The sequence below is a fragment of the Coturnix japonica genome, chromosome 3 (assembly GCF_054131305.1).
Source record: "Coturnix japonica strain WE chromosome 3, WE-NBRP24, whole genome shotgun sequence".
Lineage (NCBI taxonomy): Eukaryota > Metazoa > Chordata > Aves > Galliformes > Phasianidae > Coturnix > Coturnix japonica.
The window spans coordinates 44,323,879-44,351,182 of record NC_140665.1 but is presented as its reverse complement, the minus strand read 5'-3'; the positions used below and the strand labels follow the sequence as shown (position 1 = coordinate 44,351,182).

General features: G+C 36.6%; 1 protein-coding gene across 10 annotated transcripts in view; it reads right to left on the bottom strand.

The window, feature by feature from the left end:
- Nucleotides 1-27,304, bottom strand: part of UTRN (utrophin) — a 326,938-nt gene that overhangs the window by 175,193 nt on the left and 124,441 nt on the right. For 9 of the 10 annotated variants that reach the window (XM_085541440.1, XM_015858078.3, XM_015858082.3 and 6 more), the window contains 10 exons: nt 26,511-26,661; nt 25,234-25,409; nt 24,453-24,588; nt 22,154-22,303; nt 21,013-21,097; nt 19,324-19,529; nt 18,022-18,139; nt 14,814-15,019; nt 13,474-13,628; nt 8,642-8,831 (listed from right to left, as the gene is read on the bottom strand). In XM_085541440.1, coding sequence (XP_085397566.1) covers nt 8,642-8,831; nt 13,474-13,628; nt 14,814-15,019; nt 18,022-18,139; nt 19,324-19,529; nt 21,013-21,097; nt 22,154-22,303; nt 24,453-24,588; nt 25,234-25,409; nt 26,511-26,661 — 1,573 coding nt within the window. Of the gene's footprint in view, nt 1-4,212; nt 4,485-8,641; nt 8,832-13,473; nt 13,629-14,813; nt 15,020-18,021; nt 18,140-19,323; nt 19,530-21,012; nt 21,098-22,153; nt 22,304-24,452; nt 24,589-25,233; nt 25,410-26,510; nt 26,662-27,304 lie in introns of all 10 variants that reach the window. The other variant, XR_014943989.1, reaches the window with a different exon arrangement.

Here is a 27,304-nt window from a genome sequence, read left to right as displayed (position 1 = left end):
GTGGGTGTATAGAGGTGGAGTAGTCACCCTATACGTTTCTTAACTGTTTTCCAAAAAGCAAAAACCTAAGCTCATCAGATGCTGACGATTATATTGATTGAATTGTGTTTCAAAATAGTAAACTCTTTTTATCAGTGCATTTTTAACCTCATCATATTTCAGTAGGCAATAGTCTGTATTTCAAAGTTTCTCCTTAATTCAGGCCTCCTTGCTTCTAGAAGACCATATGGTAGATTAGAAGAACATGAAACACTGCAGACTTAACCTTCTCCTCTTAAAACAAAAAAACACCTATAGAGTTCAGCAATGCTTTTGATGACAGTCAATACTGCAATTTCTAATCAACGTACAGCTTCATTTAGTGTCCTATTTCAGGACATACAACCAAGATTAATTTTATTCTGAATTCTCTTCCTAATCCATGCTTGATTACCTGTATTACATACACAAATGAGATCAAAGGTCTGATTTATTTTCTAAATCAAATTAAAGACATGCAAATATCAGAAAATTTAGTTAACTTCAGTGGAAACAAGAAGTTTCACCATTCAACAAGTTTCCTTCCCCATTTCTCAACATAGCCCTTCCAGATGCGTATTGAGGGCTTGTTATTGTATTTTGTGGATATTTTGTTATTGTTTTTCTTTTAAGATCTCCCTGTCCCTCATGAACTTCACATTTATTTATTTTTTTAATTTAATATGAACTGAAAATTTGCTACTACTCACAAAATGCAACGTTAAGTATCTTCTGGAAAGCAACTGTTACTGTCACAGCAAGAGGAGTGTGGTTGACCTTAACATTCACTGTTTTGAACTGCCCATGGCTTTATAAATTTAACACCAGCCATAAAAAAGAAAGTGTGATAGTTACATTTTAAACTATGCAGTCATTAAAATAAATAAAATTTAAAAATCCTCCAAAATGTGTATTTCTGATACATTATTTCTTTTTACACAGCAATTCACCTGATTTGCTTTCTACTCCTTCAAGAGTGAAAACTCGCACAGAGGCCAATTTTGTGATTTCAAGCACTTTACAAGGAAAGTATTTTCAGTTGGGTTTTAGTGGGTTTTGTGTTGGAAATATTTATTTGTTCGTTCTTGAGAAGTTGCCAGAGCAGGAATAAGAAAATACAGCTATCAGCTGTATTTCTCAGTCTCTCCTCCAGCAGAAGAATGCCCCAATGTCAGTAGTGCATTTCAAAAATCCACAGTCAAGCTCCATCAACAAGATACATATTTCAAGTTAATCATTTACCTGTCTGACAGAGAAACACTATTCTTCCACTTTAGTCAGGGAAAATTGAGAAAGCTTCTCAATCTTCACTTTTATATGTAATATTCTGGTCTCCCAAAAAAGATATATTGATTTTTATCTTACCATGATTTTTTCTGCTCCCAATAAACATTTAAACTCACTCTCGTCCAAGCTATTTGAATATACCTAACAGAAGATATTCTTTAGGAACAACCACACAATTGCAAGAACACAGAGTGGCTGGTAATCCATACAAAACATTTTTCTGTTTCTTTTGAGCACCAAACCTTTATAAGACAGAGGTGCTAACAAGAAAGCAAACAGTGTTATACACTGTCCTGACAACACACTGCCAAGCGTACAAATAAGCCACTAGAAGAATGAGTGTACAAGAATCAAAGGGCAATATGAGCAAAAAAGAAGTTACATTTGTCCAAACTTGCATCAAATATATATATATATATCTCCTAAACCTTGGATCTCCTGCTTTTCAGTAATGCAATAATGGTATCTCACCAAAACATTCATTTCTGTTCCTGCTTTCAACAAATATGCAAAATGAAGACTATGACTGCCAGCAGTTACTACTGCATTAATCTGCTAATAAAAGAACAAGAGCAAATTTCCTCAGTAGTTTAATACTAAGGCTTTGTTTATTCTTTCATAGATAGTGTGCTTAGAAATAGACAAACACTAACTCCAAGGATATGCCTTAAATATTTCATTGGCTCTTTTAAAATGTTTATCTCATTGCAGTGTGCACTGCTTCAGAAGACAGTTTACATCAAACATTTAGATGCTAGTTTATGAAGCAATAATTCACATCCTATGTAGTAAATAACTTCTAGGCAGAACTGAAGTATTTTGTATACCCACAGAGTTTATAGGGTACAGACAGACTTGTGAACTACCCAAAATAGAAATATACAGATTGCTATCAGAGATCCTTACCAGCCCTCTGCCAGGGCTGTTTTTAATTTGCAATTTCCATGCCATTTTCTCATCTAAGCATTAACATTTCCATCACCAGATTCCCATATATCACTGCCTTACATTGACACCTGCTGGAAGTGACTGGGATTGTAAAAGTCTTTCCTCATTCAGCATCTGATTTAACTCCACAGACAGACCAACAACAATTCTACTTTCAGGAAGACACGTACAAGAGAAAACAGCAGCATGTTAAAAACAAATTCTAATTCTAAGTTGCACAAAAAATCCCTATCGCTGCACACATTCTCAATCAGAAAAAATACATCAGTAACAGCTTTGAGAAGATTTTTACTGCCCCTTGGTTTAAACTTACCAAATTCAGTCTCTAACAATTTACTACGTTATCACTCCAATTAGCAAATAATGATTACTGCAGGAATCGTTAAATAGCTCTTGTTTGATGCTATAAACAAGCTTATATACAAAAACGTGATTAAATAAGTTCAAAGCACTTTTGCAGTATTTATTAAAAGCCAACCAAAATCCATGCCTTCACATTAGGAAAAGATTTGTGTTATTCACAAAAGCAACCAGAGTTCTTCAATGATAGAACTGACAAAGACACGGAAACGAAGCGTGCTTGCTAAAATAGCTTATATGTACACAAACTACCATCATTCTTCATAGTGAAGACAGACCTCTGAAGCCCTGTAAACAGAAGCACATTGAAAGACCCACGTGAAAGTTATTTGCTTTTCCCTATATGCTATAAACTTGACTGTTACGCAATAAATATTGTGTTACATTCTTTTCTTTTTTTCAAGTTAGATGCTAAAGGTGAGATCTTTTTTATTGTATGAGATTTTTGTATTTCTCTTAATGCACATAGTTCATAAAATGTGTTTTGGATTGAAGCAAGCATGAGGAGTTATAGTAGCTTTGCTTGGAATGAGTATCAGGCTCCTGAGCATGATCACACACTTTGGTCCTCTCCTTGTACACAAACTTAGGGGCGCTTTAAAGCTTCCTGAGGTTTTTTGTAAAAGCATCACAAGCAGAGAGAATAAAAATCAAATTGAAAGGAAGCCAAAAAGACTTCATGCATGGTTCATGTCAGTACACAACAGTACACAATTTTGCACTGAGCCAAAGTTACGGAGCAGGACCTTTGCATTTAAGTCCAATAGCAAACCATAGTTTGACCACTCCAAGCAGGAACTGACACAGTGGTGTTAATAGCTTATCAACTTTGTGTATATTACTTTAAAACAAATAATTTCATCTGATGAGTGATTAACCTGATTAAAAAGCTTTATTTATGAGGTAGCATACACTGCTACTGTAGTACTGAAAGTCCCAACTACTGCATCTGTGCACAAACAATTAAAAAGCAGAATACTTTTGGTGGAACCTGAAACAATCAGCCACCAAAATACTCAACAGCAAAAATGCCAATACGAGTGGCAGTCTGTGTCAACATGCTCTTTATGCAACTTTTTTCTTTCCTTTTTTTTTCCTAATTTCTGAAAGAACTCTGTAAATGCTGGCAAGCGATGTGAAAATTGCTGCACATTAGTCTGCTAAACTTATTCCTGACTAAAAGTTTCATTAAACTCAAAACCAAAAACACTGGGTTTTATTATGTAATGCAGTTCTACATAATGGGTACCTAGGAGTTAAAATACTGCATTTATCAAGAATTCACCAACTTATTTGGAAAAGCAGATGTGGTGGCATGTATTTTACAGACCATAACTGAATGGCAATGGTTTCCTTCCAGACACTAAAATGGTAAACAATATAACGCTTGTCTTTTTGGAATGTATTCTTAATTGAAAAACACTTATTTTTAACCATTCTTTTAGCAAAACATGCACACAAGAAGGCTTTAAAATACACTGTACAGCTTAGATACTTTTCACATCTGTCCTGTTCTGTTTTTCTTTTTATTAAAAAAAGAAAACAAAAGATAAAAGTTAGCATTAGATATTCTCAGGATTCAGGTCTTGCATTTCTTACCTTACACAGCTTCTGGTAACGTGGAGAAGAAACTGCCATCCTTTGTAAACGATGCAACAACACCACAACTTTCTGCAGAGATGTTCTCACCACAGCCATCATTTTAAGTTTGCCACACTTCTGAAGACACCTCAGAATTTGCATTATAAATGAAGAGCAACTATCATTTCCTCCCGGTCACTGGACAATGATTTGCCAGCTTTCTGAGCATGCTCTCTTCCAAGATTGCTTTTGAGAGCTACAGGCTTTACAGGCATCAAAGGCAAAGCAGGCTGAAATAACATAAGTTTTTCTCTCTCAAAATAACGCCAAGAAAAAAAATGCAAAATATATATATATATCTTCACAGATTTGTCTAACCAGTATTGTTCAGCCCTGCCTGTGCAGGAGAGTAAATGAAGTTGTTGAGCAGACGAGTATCTGCCACCATTCAAGAGTACACTAAATAGCCAGGCAAAATTATTAATTTAAGCATGAAAGCTGCAGAAACAAGAAAAAAATTCCTTCGGGAAGACAGCTCCAGTGTGTCACTACGGATGCTCTCCTTCAGTAGCTGCTTTCAATCGGCAGACTGAGCTTTTGCTCCCTCACTCTGGCAAAGGATGCTCTCGCTCTCAGACTGAACGCAGCTCTGGCAGAGCTGTAGTGAGTGAATAACAGACTGTGTTATAAATCTTCAGAGAGAAGCAGAGGGATACCTGCTCTAATTGTATTAGCTACGTACTAAAGACTAATAAATCACACGGGTGCTTCTCAAAATTAGATTATCAAATACAAAAGGAAAAACTACAGGGGGTAAACCTCTCTGCTACAAAAACTCCGAGCTAATTTAGTCAAAGTGATCTCAAAGGATTCTCGCTCACAAAAGAAAGTAGGAAACGGCTCCTAAAAAACACTCCTATTTAAGTCTCTCCCTGAATGACTTACTAGGATAAGAAACAGGGGTTTTGGCAAAGTGAAAGTATACGGTTGTGCCACCACTCCTTTCCTAGACATTACTGAGTCCAAAGAGTTAACACCATTTTGATGATTTTCCCATGACAAAGCAGAATTATTTAAGTCATCTAAGGATAACAGTAGGATATTTAAAACCATGGAAGTGTTTAGCTACCAGCAAGGCACTCTCAATGCAATACAGCCAATCTACCACTAGGTATGGCAGTGCTGCATTACCAGAGCCAGCTATTTCTCCTTCCTTCCAAAGGTGATATGTTCGATCTAGTTCAATCTGTATTACAGGGGCTGCTGTAACAAAACATTCAGGGAGGTCATCATCAACACCACAGGTGGCAGAAGAAGGAGTAAACAGCAAATGACTGTCTCAACACAGATTAGATACTTTAGTGTCAGGGAAAACTGATATAGTCTTCTGAAGTCCATCTAAAAAAGTATAATTCCATCAGGAATGAAGTATTCATCAAAATTGATTAGGTGTATTGACATAACCTCTGCCAAACAAGATCCAAATAGGCAAATAAAGGAAATATCAAGTCTGATACATATTATAAAATAAAACCTAATATTCAGTTAATTAAAATTTCTCCTCCAGAGAAAGTTATGCCAACAGGTATCAAGAAAAACAAGAAGTTATTATGCTTTTGAACATCTTTCCCTTCTCTTGGGGTTGTTAACAGATCTGTAACATCGGTCTATCCTGACAGACAGGAAGACCAGAGAACTACAGAATGAGAAATACTAAAAAAATCTAAAAATATTAATAGTTTTGACAACATAGATCACTTTACAGAACATGTAAAGCACTATTTTCATGAGAAGAACTACAAATACTATACAATACAAAATACATGATAATTCTTCAGCTTCAGTTGAATAATGTAAATCTAAATGTAACCTAAATGTAATTCTGATCTAAACATAATTCACCTTCTAAGTTAAATACTTCTATTTGATGCTACCATAAATTCAGGGCATATCAAATTTCAAAGCATATCATATTTCTATCTAGATTTGGAATCTGAAGACCCTACTAACAAGTGATCATATTATTTAGTGTATATGTTACCATACGAACATATGCACACATTTCAAGCACATCACTGAGGATGGTACAGAGGCACCAGCTAAAGTCAGCATTAACTCTGACAAGTTCATGTGATCCTAGATACTTCACAGTTTAGAGGCTGGTGATTGATATGCTGGCATGATGCTTCTTAGGCATTCTGCAGCTATGAAGATGAGCGCCAGGCACATGTTCTTCATACAGGACAGACTGAAAAACTGTTCCCATCCCATATTTAGAAATCCACCTCAAATTCAGCTTTTTTTTCCATCATCTCCTCCACTCAGTTAAACTATTCCCCCTTGTACTGTCTTGCTTCTGGCTTACATCTACTCTTCTCTACCATCACAAGTACAGCTCCAGCTCCAGCCAAGTGTCATTATTTGATAACACTGTCAATAAATATTTTTTTTGAAGTAACATAAGCAGCAGGACAGGTCCAGGAACATTGAAACATTCAGAAATAAGCGTGCAGCAGCTCAAACCTCTTCTACATAAAACAATATCCAGAGCTTACATTTACCCCCTTCTTACAGTTTTGCTTTTTTTTTTTTTTTCTCCTTGCCAGCTAATATACAAGCTTGACTCTAAAGATGAGACCAAACACAGTCCATTTACAATCAAACAAGACAAAGTCATTCTGAACACTTCTAAACCTGTAGGCACAGGTCTTCATTCCTGCTGTCCCAGAGTTAATTCTGTTTCTTAGTTCATTTTCTGCATCTTGCTTTGAATTAGCTTTAAACCTTTTTTAGGTGGCTACTAAAAACATTGGATACAATGATCGACACAGACTGGGGCGTTCCAGCCCCAACCTGAAAGGAAAGCCTTTTCCTACATTTTTATCATGGCAAAATGAAATAAACCAACACTATAACTGCAAACTTCAACACTTTGAAAAAAGAAAAATACAAATTAAAAAACCACTACTTTCTGCCTTGCTCAAAGTTGAGACTACTTTTATGGTATCGTTCCTAACCTTAGATGTTGCACTGAAAATCAGAAGGTTTCAACAGTGCCCATATCACTGAGTCCTGTGCAGTGACCTGAGCTGCAGCCTAACAAGTTGGTCCTGAAATGCAATGGAAGACAGTTTCATGTCCCTTGCCCAACACAGATTATCTTACTTTGAAAATATGTAATGCACAATAATAAAAAATAATCCAGCATATTTTGTCTGTTTTCAGCATATATTTCACCTACAATTTATCAATACTTTTGTAGCTGGAAATATTACATAAAGCAATAGCTAACTCAAGCAGTTATACTGCACCTACACAGACAAGCAGTCATAGGACAAGACAGATAATTTCAGCTAGAGGAATACCATATAAGGGGAGGCCATGCCCAGCATTTACATCTCCTTTCTCAGTGGTTATGGTTACAAGCCAGGACAAAGGATGCAATAAAGTGCTCAATAAAACCTCCCTCCAAAGCCAGAAGTTGTGCCCAGCAGTTCTCCCCTCACATAGCTTTACTCTACCAGTTTTAACCAGACCGAAGAACAATGAAAAAGCCACAATCTTCCCTTACCAAGATGCTTCACAACTGCATATAGCCGACAATGCTAAACTGCAAAACAACAGCTTTGTCTGGGTATCAGAGGAACACATCTCTACAAATGAGTTACCAGACCATAATCACGGAAACATCACTGACTGACATGTCATCATCCACAAGCACAAACAACCACAATATGTCATTCTTTTCCTCATAATCACAGTGAGTAATTTGTTATCAGATAATTCAAATTGCCTCGTTTCATTTAAATTCAGCATAGATATGTTCAGATTAGAGTCCTACAGATAGCAGAATCTTGCTGTCCAAACACCATGAATTAAGACCACAGAATATATGGCACCAATCTCAAAGCACAGGATTTGAGAGCTCATGCAGCCTCTCAGCTTTATGCATATCAAAATAACTACACTAAAATAAGTAAACTAATTGAAGGAAAAAAACATATTACAAGATTCCGGAGAATTATGACACATGAAAGCATTCAAATCTGTTAAACAGGACAACAAAGAAAATGCATGCAGCATAGAAATACAAAATACAGTGATGATCAGCATTTTCCTTCCATAGGTCCAAATGCATTAATTTTAAGAAACAGTCCTGTTTTCCAATCAATACACTGTATTCTTAAAAAAGACTGAACCCAGGTTCTGTCCCTCCTACTATTCCTGAATACAGCCAACAATGAGGTTTAAGAGCACTAAGTGACGCAGATGCCCAAAAAAACCACATTTCAAACCTTAGGGAATAGACCTGCTTCTTTCCACACTTGACGTCTAATTTAGTGTTTTTAATTACATTCCAATAGGCTGTACACCTCCACTTCATGAAGCCAGATTTCTTCATAATATTTGCCACCAAGAGAAAGCACAATAACCAACAGTCTCTCACCTGCATTTGTTTTCTGAGTTCCCTTACGCAGGCACTGTCCTGACCCGTGTTCTCACGCCAAGCAGCATCTGCAAGAACATTAACTGTCGTCTCTGCCTCTTGAAGCCACTTGAGGAAGCTTTCCAGATCCTTGCATGAGGTCTGTACTGTCTTCAGCTCTGTCTCCAAGATATTCTGCCTATCAACAGCTCTGGAAACAAGACAGCAAGTGTCAGAATATTCCTCCAGTATTACACACATCACAATGAAACTTCCAAAAGACAATATGAAACTTCTCTTTATTAAGAAACTATACATCTGTATCAGCTTGTTTTATCATTTTTTTGTACCACTGGTTCTTTGATTATGATGTTTTTAGTTATCAACAGACGTTTCAAAACTTAATGTATTTCACAGTGCTTTTAAAGAATGCATATGGAAGAATCAGAGGTATCTCCTCTTTGAGTAGTATCATCACAGGCTTATGTTACTCCTAATGGTAGAGGTTATTCCCATAGGTGAAATGTGTGAATGCTTCTCTTCAACAAAAACAAAGGAGTGCAAAAAGTCAAATACCCGGTTTCTTTCTGTTAAAAGACAAGGCTGTGGGCTCTGTCACTCAGAGTAATACATTATAGTCATAACGGTCAGCTCAAACATGTTTAAAGAAAAGAAAACTGGCAGAATCAGAATATAGTCTAGATTCTGAACCAATCAAAAACAACTGAAGGTTTTGTTTGTAACATTTTTTATTTTTTTTTAAGGATGCAAGGAACTGATACAAAACCTTGACATTAACTTACACAACTTGAACAGATCTCCTGAGAGTAGACCAGATCACACTTCTGGTATCTGAACTGTTTCCTTGTCATAGAAACAGAATTCATATTGAAAACTGTGACAGTCAACAACTTCAAAGCTCTGATTAACAAAGTTAGTTGAAGTGTGAGAAATTGTTTCAAAGCAGGCATTCCAGTTTTCCAGCAGATCAGAAAATCCGGATGCAAGGAAACATTACATTCCTTCAAGGGCACTAAGAGCATCAGACACACCTCGACTTTGCCAGGATCACATTCCCAAATACCAGCATAAACAACAGAATTTTCTAGAAACAACCCTCAGTAAGATGGAGTTACAACCCTGATGTTTGGAGGACAGAGCTTACATCCCTTGTTAATAACTGCTATATTCAAAATGAGATCCTGTGGATTGTTTCTTTGTGCCTCCCCAAGTTTTGGCTACTGGCAAATGAGTAGCATAAGAAGCCTTCATCTGGACAAAAAGCTTTGGCATGCTTTACCTCCTCTCGAAAAAGGGAAAAAAAAAAAATATAGAAGAAATAGGATGCTAGGGATGACTAAATGTTTGACCAGCATATAGTCAAGAAAAAATAACAAACATCAGCTCAAAAATTAGAGCACACCAAGGAACTGTGAGGAAAAACATAAAGTAAAACCACTTATGAGCTCTGACTTCAAATGCTTCTCACTCTGCAGGGATTTTCTTCCCTAGCAGGGGGTTAAGGCCAAAGGTGGAAGAACAAGAGTGACAACAAGAATAACAGGCTGATAATAAAGGTGACCTTCAAAGAAAGAGAAAAGCCCTGGAGGATAAAACACTAAGTGACCCAGATCTCTAAGCTTAAGTACCAGTGTACAAGATGGGAACTGAGACAACTTGAACTTTGGAGCTAATAAGATTCATTGAAGAATGTAATCTTCAGTCCAGAGTTCTAATTTCTCAAACTCACTGCTTGGTTGAAATTAAAGTGAAGAATGAAAACCTATTACAGTAACAGTGCTGTCATGATATTTGAATTAAAGCTGAAAATCATTCCTTGCACTAACCATGCAACCCTGAGGCATAAATTAACAGATTTACAATTTATATTCTACAACCACATGGCAGCTTTTAATGATGCTATAGAGCAGTAGTGAACAACTGTCTTACAGTGAAGACCCAAATATTTTCATTTCACTCCAGTACTCTAGTAAAGGCTTCAAATGTAAAAGAGAAGTTCATTGAGAATTCTGTATTGGAGATTAGCTAATTCTCCACACACAAAAAAAGAGATCCAAATTCTCAAAGAACTCTAATACAATCGGAACAGCCTCAGATAGACAGTCATTCCAATAGGCAAGAATTAAATGTAAAGAGAAACCACAGAATCCCACAGAGCTGCAGCTAGCTTCATTTAATTCAGCGGTAGTGGAGAATGTTTAAGCAGATTCTATCAGCACTGTCCAAGAAAAACACAGTTATACCTGTAGCATTTAATCTGTCATGGTGCTGTTCCAGATCTCTGTTCCACACAATTATTTTCTTTCACAATAAAAACATGCAGTGTGGTTAAGTGTGTGATCAAAAGAAAATCACAGAACACCTGAGACAGTTTAGATGGCAACTACAGTCTAAAACTGAAGCAGCAGAATGACACAGAAAAACTACAGTTTCATCCTGAAATAAAAAATGAATAGCCATTGGACAGAATAGTCAATTTAAACAATGTCAAAGGTGAGCAAGCTTCAGCCTCTTAATGCCACTATTTTTCCTTCAGCTTTGTGTTTCGTGACAAGCCTTCCTGATAGCACTATTGAGGACATCCAGGACTGATTATTCCAGATAATGCTAAGAAGGACCCCCCTCTGCAACCTCCAGGCATAGCTATAGCCAGAGATGGTTATTTAAAGCGTTATGCCATAAATACAGCTCTGTGCTTATAGAAGCCATAGGACACACATGCTTCAGGCACAGTCTTTGTCTGTCCTGAGACCTGTCATATTAAGCCATCCTCGGTGCTCAAGGTTCACTAGTATTCTTGTTTATTGCATTTAAATGCAAAGATAAAAATCTTCATTCCCCTGAAAAGGTGCTTTTATTGCACACTCTCCTCTTTTAATTCTGCTCTGCTCTGCAGTGAGCAGCTCCATGCTCTGGCTACCCACTGGTTTCCCTAGTTCTCCTGTACATTCTGCCACTAGTTAAGAAACAAAACAGATGCTCATCTTTGTAAGGCTGCAGCATGGTAGCCCCAGTGATAACTGTGGAGCTTCAGTTACACACAACAGAACACAAGGTGCTAACTACTCTATACTTCAAACAGATTCAAAATCATTAGAGGTTTCCAGTCAGTAGTTCTGCTTTCTGGTCACCCGCTCTGACACAGGTGGTTAGTTTTATGCTACCACTAGACAAAACCACAAAGCTTGAATTTGAATGAGGCTACTACAGAGCTGGCATCTACAAGTACTACTAATCCAACAAGGAACAATCTTGCAAACCTCTAGTAGCATCGCTATTCCCAGAAATCATCATGACCTATCCAGATGAAGTTAACAGCATTTTTGGAAAATATACTAGTTTACTCTGTGGAAGGGCAGGAGGAACATGCTGCAAACTCTGTTCAAATGAATGGTCAAGATGGGTCATTTCTAAAGGTGACCTCATCTCTATAACCTAGTTCAGAAAGTAAAAAGCTATTGAAGTTTTGTCATATGCTAGAAGTCTTTCCTTTCCCTCTGTCTTCTGGACATTCTAAGCAAAGAACCATGAAAAGAAGATGCTCACATTAGATCAATTATGAAATATTTTAGTTGTTTGAAAACCCTACCGTAGATGTCTCTAAAACATTCCGAGATCAACAAGTTTTTATTTTCTCTCAAGTGATCCCATAGAATGAGCCATATAAAGTTTTGTCTGTCCTTTATCTCATCTCTCAGCGGAAATAACAAGGAAAGGAGTTGTATAAAACTCTTTGTGTCATCAAAAGCAGAAAACTACAAAGCTATCATTTCCCTCCAAGGAAGGAGAACAAGACATTACATTCTTCTTCCTTAATTACCTGTGAAACCAACTGTTTACCACTGTAAAGTTCTCTTCCTCTCATTCCCCAGGACATATCATTCAACTGTAGTAACTTTACTATGAAAGACTGAAAGACTTGTTCTCAATTAACTCACGTATTTATTTTTTTTTTTATTATAAATAAGCAGCTTCCCTTTTTTTGTGCCCCTACACGTATGCATACATACAGATTTTTGTTCTCATTTTCCCCATTCCCACACACATAGGATCAGCTCTCCCTTCTGTCCTTCTAATCACTAATGTGTTGTCTTTTAAATTTGCTGGCATTAAGTCAGACATTAGGCTAATAATAATTACTGATAAAATACCAAATACTTTTTGAAGCAATCAATTACTTTGCATGCACAAAAAAATATTAAACATAGGAAAACACGCACAATCATATTTCAATATTTGGTCTGCAAACGATGAATAGGAAGAATACAAAGAAGCATCAAATCTCAGTTCCTGTAGATCAAATGCTTTCTAGATGGGAATGTCAGACTCACTGCATTCAGAAACTCAAAGCAGAGCCCCATTCAGGAAAAGTTTCCGTTAGATGAAAGGCCTTAAATAAATTAACACATTGGAAAGCAGAGCTGAATATTTTCAGCCTTATGAAAAGGAAGCACAGTAGCAAACTACATATACACAGAGCTTAGTAACATCACAGAACAGGAAGAACTGCTCAAAGACCTTTAGAGAAAAAATAGCCGCAAGCAGAGTGGAGAGCAAACATGACAGAAGTATCTCTTTATTTTTATTTTAACCCTTATTACTATCATTTTGAACAAAGAATTGGAAGTCATACAGAAGTCTTCCATAGTAAACTGCATGAATTTCCATCATCAAAATTCAGCTTCACTACCACCAATTAAACCACCAAAGCACAGACAAATGCTGCAGTAAAGTTAAGCCTGCAGGGAATGGACTGAAATAGGTGTAAGGGATAAGCAAAACTTACAAGTTTAAAATAGAAAGGTATATAGTGAAACCTTGCAACTAATTACCTTTGGTTCAGATTAACCCAGCATGTGTTCATTTGGTCAGTGGTTTCTTTCACTCTCCTTGTGTCATCATCACGATACTCTCGAAGAAGTTTATTAGAAAGATCATTGAATGCAGCTACTGTGATGTCTCCTCTATGCAAATCATGCACTAACAGCTAAAAAGGAATTTCAGAATGAGACATCAGAGCAAAATCAACATCAGACTGCTTTTTGTATTATGCAATTATCATCATAAAACTCTCTTTTATGCTTAAAAAAAGCACAAATGTGCCTAATTCTTTTATGGAATAAAGTTCTATTTAAAAGAAAAAACACAGATTATAAGCATCCTGACAATGAACCAAAATTCAAGTGAGAAAAATGATATTGCTAAAGCCACCAAGACCTAGAAAAACTCTTCCATATGCTTTACTGGCAACAGAAGTAAAAATAGTTTTAGGTTTTAGCAATGTGAACAGAGTTAAGATATGCTAACATTGATACAACTGGCACATTATAATGTACTTAGACCTTTATTTATTAATCAGTTTTATCTTTTTTATCTCCATACTCAATGTTTGGACACATGACTATTTTCACTTAAGAAAGCAAAAAGGGAGGCTAAAGAGCCCATTTCCAGTTCTCTGCTTATGCAGGAAAGGCAATGAAGAGCAGACAATTTTACTGCTTACTGAAATAGTTAGCGTCAGCCAGAAATTCTCATTACTAAACTCTCTGCTTCTTTCCATACCTAGCCACATCCTTACATTGAATGTCTGTGAATGTCTAAGTTCCACACTGATAAGAGCCCCTCCTTAACCATTAGTCTCTTTAGTTCTTACCCTGAGCCTCCTACTGCCTGCCCTTTTACAAACACCTACCACAAGGGACATCAGATTTACTGATTTATCGCAGCATGTTCACTCTGATACAGAAAGCAACAGAGATCACATGGAATTGAGGGAAAAATAAGATAAGTGAAACCTGGGATAATTTTAAATAACTTGTTCCATGCTTGGATTTACTATTGTTAATAGATTTCTATGGAATGATACATGCTACATGCTGTGGTTCTATGATTAAATTCTTATCAATACAAGGACTTTTTGCATAGCATAATTTATTGGATTATACTGCGCTCTAAAGCCACAGTTACAAAAAGGCACACAAGTATTCATGCCACCAGTTTTTCTCTCAAAAGTAATTGCCAAGAAGGCTGATGAAAAAAGAGTAATTTGGAACGTAGAGTGCCCAAAATCACAGAACCACCACATCAACCTTACAATTAAATCTTACATTTAGATATCAAACAAATCCAATAGCATTACACAAACCAAGGAGTCAACTGCAGATTGTCTTACCTTGTTATCTGAAATCTGTTTGACAAGCACCTCCTTTGGGGCCTGCTGAAGCATACGCAGACGGATCTCACACTGCTCCATGAGATGCTCCATTTCTTTCCTCTGCTCATCCCACTGTATGCTGTCTGACAGCATGTACTTCAGCTGCTGCTGCCGCACCTCCACACCATGCTGGGTATTATCCCATTGGTTCTTTACTTTTTCCACTGGACAGGACAAGGCAAAAAAAGAAAATAACTGTGGCAACCAATCAAGTAACCCTAATTACCACTTACTACTCAGGACAAGAGGCAGTAATGTAACTCATTTTCAAATACAGTCACTTCAATATTTTGTATTTTAGTTCCTAAAGTAATTTATATGTTAATGCCAGTAAACAAAAAGTCAGGGTTTGCCTCAGTAGATGCCAAAGCAGATCTGCTACCAGCAGAGTTCCCAGGGAGCACCAGGGCAGGGTGAAGGCCGTGCCATAGCAAGTACCTTTCTGTACTTAAAAAGCAAACTAAAGTTTACTGACCACCATATGTGCTGAACTCAGTCTAGTAGCACCTGCACTACAGCTATGGCTAAGGTAGGAGCACTAAGAATGTGCTTTAGTATTTTCACTCCACCACAGGTTTCTACAGGCTTGTGTAGATTATACAACAGAGAAGCTATTGATCTCGCCCCATTTCCTTCAAAATATCACGCTCCTCTCTCAATAAATAGAGTTACTTTAAACAATCAATAAACAAGCTTTAACCTTTAATAAACAAAGACTGAAAAAGAAAACACGACTGAAGCCTACAGCAAAATAATAGCATCAGGGAAAGCAGTACATCCGCCTGACAGAAAGAAACCAACAGCATCTTACTACTTTCTTTATACTTACAGACCAATAAAAAAAGGTATATTTCTTGAGAGCCTGTAGAGGTAAAAATAGGTCTTCCCTATTACCTGTCATGACAGTAGCAACATGTTGTATTATTTGAACTAAAGAGGAAGGAAAAAAAATGTAAAAAAGAAAAAGCAAAAAATACCTAAGCTGGCTTTCTTGAGAACAACTGCATTCTCAGAAGCAACAGGTAATAAGCAACACCTCCAAGGTAATTACCTTACCAGTAACGTAAGTAATTTTACTTTATTAGAAAAACAATGTAATTGACACTCAAGTTGCTTTAATATTTCATTAAGTTGCTTTAATCCTTCAAGAAGTAAAAAATGCCAAGGCTTGTGTTTAAGCTAAACATCACGTAAGTGAACTTCACCCTTTGCAGGTTGTTTTGTTATTTTGCTTTTTTTGTTTGTCAGTTTCATAAATCTTCTATGGACATCCAAAGTCATTTTACTTGATCTGCCTGGAAGGATCTCTTATCTTTAAAAATACATTCAATAATAATTCCGTTCAGCTTCACAGAGCTCTCAGACTGTAGCAGTGAAGCGCCTTTGCCAAAGTGACTATAATTTTCTAGCATGACGTAGGTCACTGGGTGAATTGAATGAGACCTCAGAAAAAAACTTCAGTAACCTCAACAGCAAATGTGTACACAAAAGCAAAAACAGCAGGAAAGAAAAATGGGTATAACACTGCGTGCTAGCTAATAAAATTTATAGAAAACTCTCCTATGATTTCAGGCTCTCCCCACAAGGTTGGAAGGAAAAATACCCCTATGAAACAACTATCTACAACAGCAGCAGGGTTGAAATTATTAATGAATGAATATACCTTGAATTTCTGCTACAGATTTTTCCTTATGAATGGGCAGGTTAACCTGTTCTCTGTCTGGACTGAAACTTCTATCCATTCAAGAGACCCTAATGCAATTATCTGCTATCGACATAATTCCTTTTCTCTCTTCACCCTCTGACAGATAAACAGTGAAATTCTTGGTGGCCTCAAGGATCTGCCCATGGGTTCAAAACTGGGCAAGAAAACCTAATTACATGTTGTTTTTAACTTCCTGGGTCTAGGCAGTTACTGCTACGGAAGTTCCAGAGAAACTTCTGCACTCCTAACTATTTGAGTAATTGGGCTTCATCTAATGACACTTAAAAGATTTCACAGAATCACAGAATTGTAGGGGTTGGAAGGGACCTCTAGAGATCATCGAGTCCAATTCCCCTGACAAAGCAGGTTCCCTACAACATGTCACACAGGTAGGTGTCCAGATATATGCTAGCATATATTCTCCTGAGCATTTAAAGTATGAGGTGTACAAAGTAGTTCCATTCTTCACTTGAGAAAAGAGCAAACTACTATGAAGCCCTTATAAAAGAAACGTCATTTTCTTTACAAATGCAACCCTAACTTTTTTCATGTTTCCTAACAGGTAGCAAAATCTTCACACACATAGGGTGTCTAGTGGAAGCTTCATTTGTGGCAACATACACAGCTTCCCTGCTGCCATCTTTAGCAAGCACAGCTATAAGGGAACTCAATGTAAGTTTTCAAAATACAATTCCTTTATTCTCTTTCATCTTCTGTGAGGGATACTTTGCAAGTGACCAGATCTCCTCTTACTGACTGACTCCACTGAACTACAACTGCTACCATCCTACTACCAAACTACTTTGCAGAAAAAGTTGGCACAATATATCTTTTCACTGTTCCATGGATTCTCTTTTCTGCTAACTGCAGTATTTCCTGCTGCATTAATTTTCTAATCCTAGCAACTGGCAAACCATCAGTAGTTCAAAGAATACAATGTCCCCTGGTTTCTAATTGTGTCAGTTGTGCTTTCCTTCCGTAAATACAAGTAAAAGATGTTATAGAAATATTTAAAGTACACACAAATGAATTAAAAGCTCTAATTTTCAGTCAACAAATTCAAAAGTGGGTGTTCCAAAGCAAGACATTCATGCTTTTTTATCAACCGTCCAGTGTAATGTAGGATCAGCAAATATATAAATATATTATAGCTCTTTTATATCAATAAATAAAAAGCCTTATAAAATCTTTATCTCTGGATATGTGTCTGCCAAGTAACTCAAGTTTTTCGTAAGATATCATAAAATCCCAGCAAAACAGCTGGTCAAGAAAATAAACAGCAATCCTTCTTCTAAGAATTTTCATTAGGCTGCTATAGTGAAACCCACGTTTTCACAATGCCAATTTTCAGTTTACTCAAGAAAGACAACTTCAGCTAGGTTAAAAATCAGGCGTTTAAGATAAAGAGATGAAGGTTTTACCATCATGGAAATATCATCTTTACAAAATGGAGGAACTTACATTTTTCTGTAATCACTGTTCTAATGTCTGAACTGGAAGTTTTATTTTTCAAATTTTGAGCCAATGTAAAAACAGAATCGAGCTGAGGGTGCCGTTGGTCCAAATCCATCTTTGTTATCTGTTGAGAATAAGGATATGATTTTTAGGTTCAAAAAACAGGATTTACTTAACAATATCTGTATTACTTATACATAAAATGAAACATCTATGTCTCCAGAGACAGATGGCGGCTTCATCACTATTTACAACCCTTGAGCTGTCACAGTATTATAGCACTGCTTTAAAATGCAAAAGTATTCTGAATTACGAGTGAAAATCCAGATGTGGAGGCTAACCTGCACAAATCACAGTTACCACCAGTCATTGTAAAATATTTTCCAGTATATGTTCTTATTTTCATCTTACCAAGCTCTGATCTTTATATAAACACACAAGCAAGTGTACACATTTATAAGGAGATGAGTAGAGAAGCTGGAAGAACAGGCAGCGTGGATGTAGCCAAACATTATCGTTCAACTATGGCTATGTGCTAGAACTCTATATCATAAGCATTATACAGTCAAAAGAAAGCATTTTCACATTTATTCTATCAAATAGCAAATGATGTTAAATTACCTCAGAAACAGTTCTGCACTTATTAAGCCTGCAGCTTGTACTCATACAGTTACTCATGTTAATGGATATTAAGTCAAATGCAACGAACCTTAATGGCAGCATAGGTCTCACAAATGCTGCCCTTTGTCATAGCTCAGCATAGCATAAGCTATCAACAGAAAAGTATTTACACCACAACCATTTACATTAAAACCTATAATCACTTTAACATATCTCTGGAAATCAGTTTAGACTAGTTACAACATAACAAAACTCATTTTAAAAAAATCACTACAAAGTTGATCATGCAGGTTGTCCTCCAATGATGGAGTGCTGAAGCTTCTCCAAAGGCTTCAGCATAAATTACCTATGTATAATCACTAAAGATACCATTTGCAGTTCTTTTCTGTGTGCTTTGTCTAAATAAAATAAGTAAATAAATAGCAGTGCCTATCTCACATCTTGCTCATGAAGGGAGACAAGGAATTAAGAGGAAATAGTAGAAGGGAGAGTAGCATAATATGAACCAATTCTGAAGTGTAATGTGCATGTTAAGCATTTACTGTAGCTGTTTTATGTTGGGTTTTTTTGTTTTGTTTTGTTTGTTGTTGTTTTGCTTTTTAATACATTTTTAGCCTTTATGTTTAGTAAAGAAATCACAAACATCACCTCATTTTCCCAACCACCAACCTTCATTAAAATACATACCTTCATCCGTGCAATAGTCCGGTTGATCTCTTCAGCATTTCCCACGGTGACTATGTTCGACTTGAGCATCTGGTCAATCAATACCAACCATTCAGCCAGCTCAGTTGTAGTTTTATCCAGATCAGCAGGTGCAGAAAGTTCTAAAGTGTGCTGTGTCTGAACAGGAATTTCCAACGAGGAAGATGCTAGCACCACCTTTTGGACATCTGAAAGTGTTTGGTGTTTTCATTAAAGAAAAAAAAATCAAACAATTCATGGCTACATGTACAATTTGGAGAGATCAAATGCAAGATTTGCATTTGAGGCTTTTTAATCACAAAAATCTAAGTCACCGCAATGAGATTTTTTACTTGTTTTGAAGTTATTCCTTATCTCACTGCACGGCAAAGAGCCCACAAATCACCCATAATACTATATAACTGAGAAAAAAAACAAACTGGCATTAGCTTTTAACAGAATGAAGCTAAGCCCTCATTGATTTCTAAGCATAGTAAACAATTATTTCGTTTAATCTAAAAACCTGAAATTGCTTTTCTCACTTTTGAGTTACTTGGCAGAAAGATTTTCCCATTCTTAACTCAGAATCCACTTAAGTAGAAGTAAGTCAAGTTACTACAAAAGAGGCTTCAGAGACTTGGCAATATATAACTATCCTAAAAAGGGACAGATGCCCACTAGTTCAAGCCCCATCCTTTCTATCTGTTCGGTCTGATGCTGTAAAGAAGGAAGAATAGGCTGAATAGTATTTGTGTTTGGCTGTGTTCTTGATCCAAGAAAAGAAAGTTAAATCAAGCTGAAGCATAAATATTACACACTTGCAGTAACAAAAGACAGGAGCTTTACTTAAGAAATAGTCTGTAGAACAGAAAAGCAAGTCGCAACAGAGTTCTGAAAGGCCAAAAAGTTTTCTGTGCTTCATGATTTATTTATTTTTCACTGCTGCTGAATTAAAGAAAAATTACAATTAATTTACTAAAGCTCAAACTGTAATTTCTCTTAGGCAAGGACTGTCTTTTTTCCCTGGTTTTCTAAAATGGACACGTTGGCATCTTGTTTACACACTACCTGCTTATCCAACTCCAATAACTGTTGAAAAAGACAGCCAATATTAATATCTAATACAAGACCATATTTTTTGACAGCTTCCCTTACAGGGTTCAGAAAAGTAACTAACTGGTATATGGGAAAAGACTTGTCTGTGCTCCTACTAAGCCAAAAGATGCAAAATGACATTTATAGGACTGCAGAGAATCCGTATGCAGGATAATTAGCTGTAGATAAACATTCTATTGGATCTCAGTTACTAAAAGGCACAAATGCAAAATGCACAAATCCACTGGGAAACAGTCACAGACAGAGCTAGTTTAGATATTTTTTCCTGTATCTACAATACCGGCTCCTGACAAGGACATCTAAGCCTTACTGAAACATTCTTCTACTTCAGCACATTTAGGGGAACATAAATGGACAATGTCCAAACCTGAAATGCAAAGAGACTTTTTCCCTAACACGACATTCCCTCTCTCACTCCTCTGATAACAGGAAGGGAACCCCCCAAGCAGCAGAAAACATTTCTTACTTCCATTTGTCTAAGTACATAGGGAAGGTTTTCCTTTTTAGACTGCTTTTTGACTACTAACAGTATTAAGTTCAATACAATTAAGCTCAGTGGAAGGAATGACTACTCACCAGAAGGCTTTGCCTGTGCAACAAGGTGAGACTGCCCAACAAAAGCCTCCAGTTGTCTCACTCTGTCAGGCACTTCTCTGAACACCTGCAGCCCAGCAGAGATAAACAAAAGCAGTGAGTGAATCAACATTAATAGCAAAAGTTAATGTATTAGAGCACATACAATTACATTACATTTGCTATACTGGTAGGCTTCATATTCCAACAAAGCTTTTCAAAGTATCATTTAAAAACAATAAAAACACCAAAAGGTACCCAGTGTTTGTTTTTCCAAAGCCAGAAGCCAATGACAGAAAAACAAAAACAGTATGACCAGCAGGTTAAGGGAGATGATTCTCCCCCTCCTCTTGTGAGACCTCACCTGCAGTACTGCATCCTGTTCGGAGGCCCCCAACATAACAAGGATATGGACTTATTTGAGCAGGTTCAGAGGAGAGCCACAAGGAAGACTAGAAGGCTAGAGCACCTCTCCTGAGAAGACAGGCTGAGGGGAGTTAGTGTTACTTAGCCTAGAAAGAAGGTTCTGAAATGACATTCATTACAGGAGCCTTCCAGAACTTAAAGAGAGCCTACAAAAAAGATGGGAAGAGACTATTTTCCTCTGTCAAGGAGGATAGTGACAGGGCAATTGGTAATGATTTTAAATTAAGAGAGGGTAGCTTTAGACTAGATACAAGGAAGAAATTATTTGCTATGGGGGTGGTGATGCACTGGAACAATTGCCCAGAGAAGCGCTGTAGATACTCCCCCTCTGGAAGTGACCAGGTTGGATGGGGCTTTGGCAACTTGAACAAGTATAGCTGCCCATCAGGGGGTTGGATCTAGATGATCCTCAAGGACCATTTCAACTCAAAACATTCTATAATTCTACGAGTAAACATCTTTGATCCAGCTGTTTAAAAGAAAGACAATGAAAAAAAAAATAGAATAAAACGAGTAAATTAATCAACTTATTCTGATGAAATAACACTTGCCAGGGTTTCCATACAGACATGGATTCATGCCTGGGAGACAGTCCATCAACAAGCGCACACTTTCCAAGACATTTAGATGTCACAGAAGTATGGATAAAGGAAAACTATCACTCTGAGTACACTACTATATTTTCAACTTAAGGTAAAACTGCTGTAAAAATACACACCTTATTCCACCTCACATTGAGGGACTGCAGGCTATCAGAAAGCTTGTTTTTTTCCTGAAGATCAACATTTTTATCAAGAATAACTTCAGGTTCAGTTCTGTTCAACCATTCCAGTTTGTCTCTCTGTACATCCATCTCTTCCCTTAAGACCTAAAAGGGACAGAATAGTTTAGGACTGAAGTCAAATGCATAAACGTTAAACAGTAACAAGAGGAAAAGCTTTTCTTTTGCTCTAGTATTTAGAAATTTCCTTCAAAATATGTAACAGAAGCAGTTTTTTGTTGCCTTTTGTTTGTTTACTCTTGGCAACGTGCAGAAATTATTAAATATTCAAAGATCAACATTTATTACTAATTAGAAGACACATGCAGAGCTGTAAGTGGTAAAGGGTAATGTAAAGGGTACCTACATAGCCTCATATAACTCACACCAATTCTGACCTCAAAAGATGCTTCTCTTTGACCTCCTCTGGATGTACCACATGTATCCAAAAGGAAACACTCTTTTAATCAAAACTATAACCTGCCTTAGTTTTAGAAATAATTTAAAAACTAAGGGCTTGCTCCTGGCATGAGCCAGGATGTAGGAAACTATTGTCACAAGATACTTCATTCTCAATGATATGTGCTGTAAAGATAGTTAAAAACTTCACACAACCTTACAATTCAATTTTAATCAACCTTCCAACACCTTCTTTAAGATGAAAGTACAGGTCAGATCCTGCAAAAAGAATGTTACGCTTGGGTGCACTTCCCACTGACTTTAACATAACTGTGTTATCATTTACTCATAAGACCAAAAGCACTACTAAGCAAAAATCACAAGTTTTGTCCCTAATGCACTAGAACAAATATATGATATTAGCTAGCCTGCATCATGTTCATCCACCCTAATACTGGTATAAACACCTTACTATGAGGTGTGCTCATGAAAGTGACAGGAACACAGGTCTGAAGGTAGTTCATGGAACAGAGCACCTGGTAAGAATTAGTGCAATACCAAATAGTACCTTTAGTAAATTTTCAAGTATAAAAAATGTGCTTTGTTTATGTTTGAATCAGATGTTTATTTTATTTTTCTCTACTTAGAAATCTCCTTATCATTTCCCAGACAGTATCTACTAGTGACTGATCAGTTAACATCCATTACTCCCATTTCCCCAACAGCAGTCTTTAATAACAAACCATCTCCCCCACGTTATCCTATTCTCACCATCTCTCTTCTCATTGCTCTTTGGCTACACAAAACAAGGAAAGTTCTCCAAGTTTCTTTACCTATGAGGAATTCTTAACCCACCTGAGTAGCCCAGTAATCTTACTAGCACCTGGAATTCAATTAATGAGCACAATCGTAACTACAAATGCTGTCCCTGCTGTGATAAATCCAAATACAGTATTTAATTCCCTGCCAGTGGTTCTCTAGTAAATTTTGCTTATATCACACATGCAAACATAAACACACACACCCTATAAGCCACCCTTCTACTTTTCACTTCAGGAATCCACAAGAAAAAATAAACTTTTACAGTAGCCAGTTAGCAGCTATAATCAGTCATTAAAAAGAGAACAAACTTGTTTAGGCAAATACAACAGCAACTACTTATATACATTTGTTGCAACTTTAAGGCTTTCTAATTTGGTCTAGCAGTAGATTTCTTTTTATTTTTTAAAAATGAGTAACTTCGATTATTGGATTCCTTTCAGTATTCCAGAAACCTTCTCTTTCACACATCCTAAAATTAAAGATATTTTGCTGTCAAAACCAGACACAATATAAACAGGGAAAATAATATATGTATATACACATCTAAGTAACATGAAACGACCAAAACCTTTACTAGTTTAAACAGCCACTTAAATACAGACTTAAGCATGCAACAAAGTATTAAATCTGCCCAATAAACAAGACGGTGGTGCATACACTCATCTGTCCATTTATCAACTTGTCCATTCTTACAACACCCTTTTAACCTTAATGACTTTTGCCAACGTCTTCAGAACTATAAAATAGACTTCTGGGTATTATCCTGAGTATAATTCCATTTACCAAATTCTATCGGCTGGATATATACTCTTCACTTTCTGAAACTGCCATCATCATCTGACAAGACAACCATTACCAACTCAACTCGATTTAATTACAAGACACTTCTTGCTTGTGTAAGCAATCACACGAAACTTTTACACAACCATCATATTTCTTTATCAATTTACACTGTGAAAATATTCTCCAAAAGTCACATTCTGACACTTTGCACAAAACTTATACATGCATACATACACACACTCAAGGATCTTGCCTGTAATTCTCGTAAATTTTCTTCATGGTTGAATGTAAATCTTGTGTCCAGAACATTTTCTGCATTTTCCAACCAGCAACGCAGTTCATCAAGCTTTTTTCTGTAATCTATTAGCTGCTGATTCTCCCCCTTTAGCCTTAAAAAGGAAAACAAAATATCCACATGCAGTTCTGCGGTGAACATGATGTGCCAGTCAACATTTTCTTTGAGGCCTTTTCCAACCTGAGTAATTCTATGATTCTATGATTTTCAAGCCTAATCCTTATAGCTTTCTATAACATTAAGAGACAGAGGAGGAAACCTTGTATCCTCAGACACTCTGAAAACTCATGCATTCATCTAAGAATATTTCACACTTTAATCTTCTGGAGAAAATTTAAGGTTCATTCATAAAGGACTTTTGTTCAGAAAATAACTGGTCAGCTATATTAAATGGCTGCACAGACCGCTCTTGACTTCCACCATACAATTGTTTCAATTAGTGTATCTTTGACAATGCTCAAACAGGCACCAAGGTAGGGTACTTTCAGAATTTAGCTTCTGCCAAAAGAACTAGTTCAGCATTTCTTCCAAAAAAGGTGTCCGGCTTAGCAATGGAATGATTTCGAAAAAGAAAAAAAATCACAAGTAATATGAGACAGTTAAAAAAAGAGGTCCAAATGTCTGGAAAACTCAGATAAATAACAGCATGCAATAGAATACACTAACTCTCACACCCTGCTAAAAGAGATTCTCTTCACCACATCCAGCCAGATATCCAAATTCCTGAGTAACTTGTTACCTCTGCTGTCTATCCATGACCTCAGCAGTGATTGCTTTCCAGCGCCTATTCAGTCCTGCCAGCTTCTCCTGCAGGAAGTTCCCATCTGTAGCAGAGAGTTTCTGTATGATCCCTTCCCCGGTTCTGTTCAATGCCAAAACACTGCTCTGATGGCTGTGTACTCCTTCTTCAAGTTCCTGTCAAAAAAAAAGTGACACAATTTTATTACTGACCAGAGATTACTTTGATCTATGGCTTATAATATGCACAATAAATCATGAGTGCATAATGTTTTACTAAAATAGGCGCTTGCAGCTCTTACTTAAAGTTGGATGTTGTTGATTTAAATTATTAATTCTGTTATTAAGTCCGGTTTAGTTTTCTAACAAGTGTCCTAAAAAAGAGATGATGATACAGAATACACTACTGAATACTACCCAGGATCACAAGAATTCATTCAAACGATCAGTGTTAGATTTCATGCTCACTTTTGATTCCTTTCCAGTATTGCTAACAGATACTAGGACTATTTTTATTATTTTTCTAACAACTGTTTCTTCTCATAAACCATGGCCCTGTTTATTTCTGTAACATAACACTGAATTAGCTAGGATCATCATGTCTGTGCTCTCCTAACACCGTAATAAATCCATGAAACAGAACAAAGTCAGAAGACGTCAGGGTCAAAAATCCAAACATTCCTTAAAACTACAGCAAGCTCACGATATTAACACAAATTTCCCTGCAATGGGAAAGGAAGAAAAAAATAAAATCAAGCAGTAACAAGGATAAAATTAAGAACTGTGTTAGGATAACACTCGGATTGCCACTTCTTAAACAGAAGGATGAAAAATTCAGACCCCTAAAGTAGTGTTTTCCTCTCTTTTAGCAGAGAGTAGCTTAGCTAAACAGAAGATTCTACTGCTCCATAATGTGGGTCTAAAAAATTATCAAGTAGTTAAATTGTAGTTTAAACTACAATATTTATATATTAACTACAATACTTATAATTGAACCAAATTCTGAAACAATAAAATCTAAGGCACCCATAATTGGAATCTTCTCATTCTCTAGATTAAATGATGCCAGTATTTGAATTAGCAAATTAAGTCAAAACTATTCAAGATAGAAGTCATCATACTACAAACAGGAATTGTGATCTTCTCCACGAAACACTTTAAACCACAAATGAAATTACATTAACTGCAGTCTCATACATGAATCACGTAAAAGACTGCAAATGTAAACAAAAGTCTAGCTTTTCTAGCTTGTCCCATTACTGCACATATTATACATACCTGCTGATGAAGCCCAGCTGTCTGCAGATCCAGGCTGTCATCAGGACCACGGGCATCAGCTAATAACCCTTCGGCTTCTGTTATCCACTGGGAGAGGTCATTGAGATCACAGTGAAACTGCCTCCATGCTTCAATTGCTCTATCGAAGGAACTGTAAAAACAACACATTGAAAAACTAGCCAGCCATTTCAGTGAAAAGACTAAAATTTCCACTCTAGCAGTATTGAAGAATTCCATATAACTTGACTTGCAAAACAGCTAAAGTCTAGCATGTAGCCTGGATAATCAAGTCCTAGTACTGAAAGCTTCCTGACACGGTAATAACTGGTAAAAACCAACAGTATAACTTCCAGTTGAAGGAAAAAAGGACAGCCCAAAGCACGCTATTGTTTCTAACACTTAGAGAAATAAAGATTGATTAGCTGCATCAAATTGGCCAGCAGAACCTTTTTTTCTTTACTGTGAAGTAGTTCAGACATCAGATAGTATGAAATATAAAAAATGATTAATTGCTCAGATTATTATTTTTTAAATTCATAAACCATGCACTGTTGGTGCTGGAATTTAACAAATGAAGGTGGTTTTGACTATATAACTGACTGTATTACTAGAAGACTTGTGAAAGTAATTCTATCATTTAATCACACGCTCATTTCCCTTGAGTTTTGCTATGATTTTCATCTTTGCAGTCTCAAACTAACATGAAGCTTAGTTCAAAGAGCAACATTTTCAAGTATGGAAAAAGACTGAATTACCGAACACAGAATGTTGTTTCCAATTGAAGGTGAATGTTT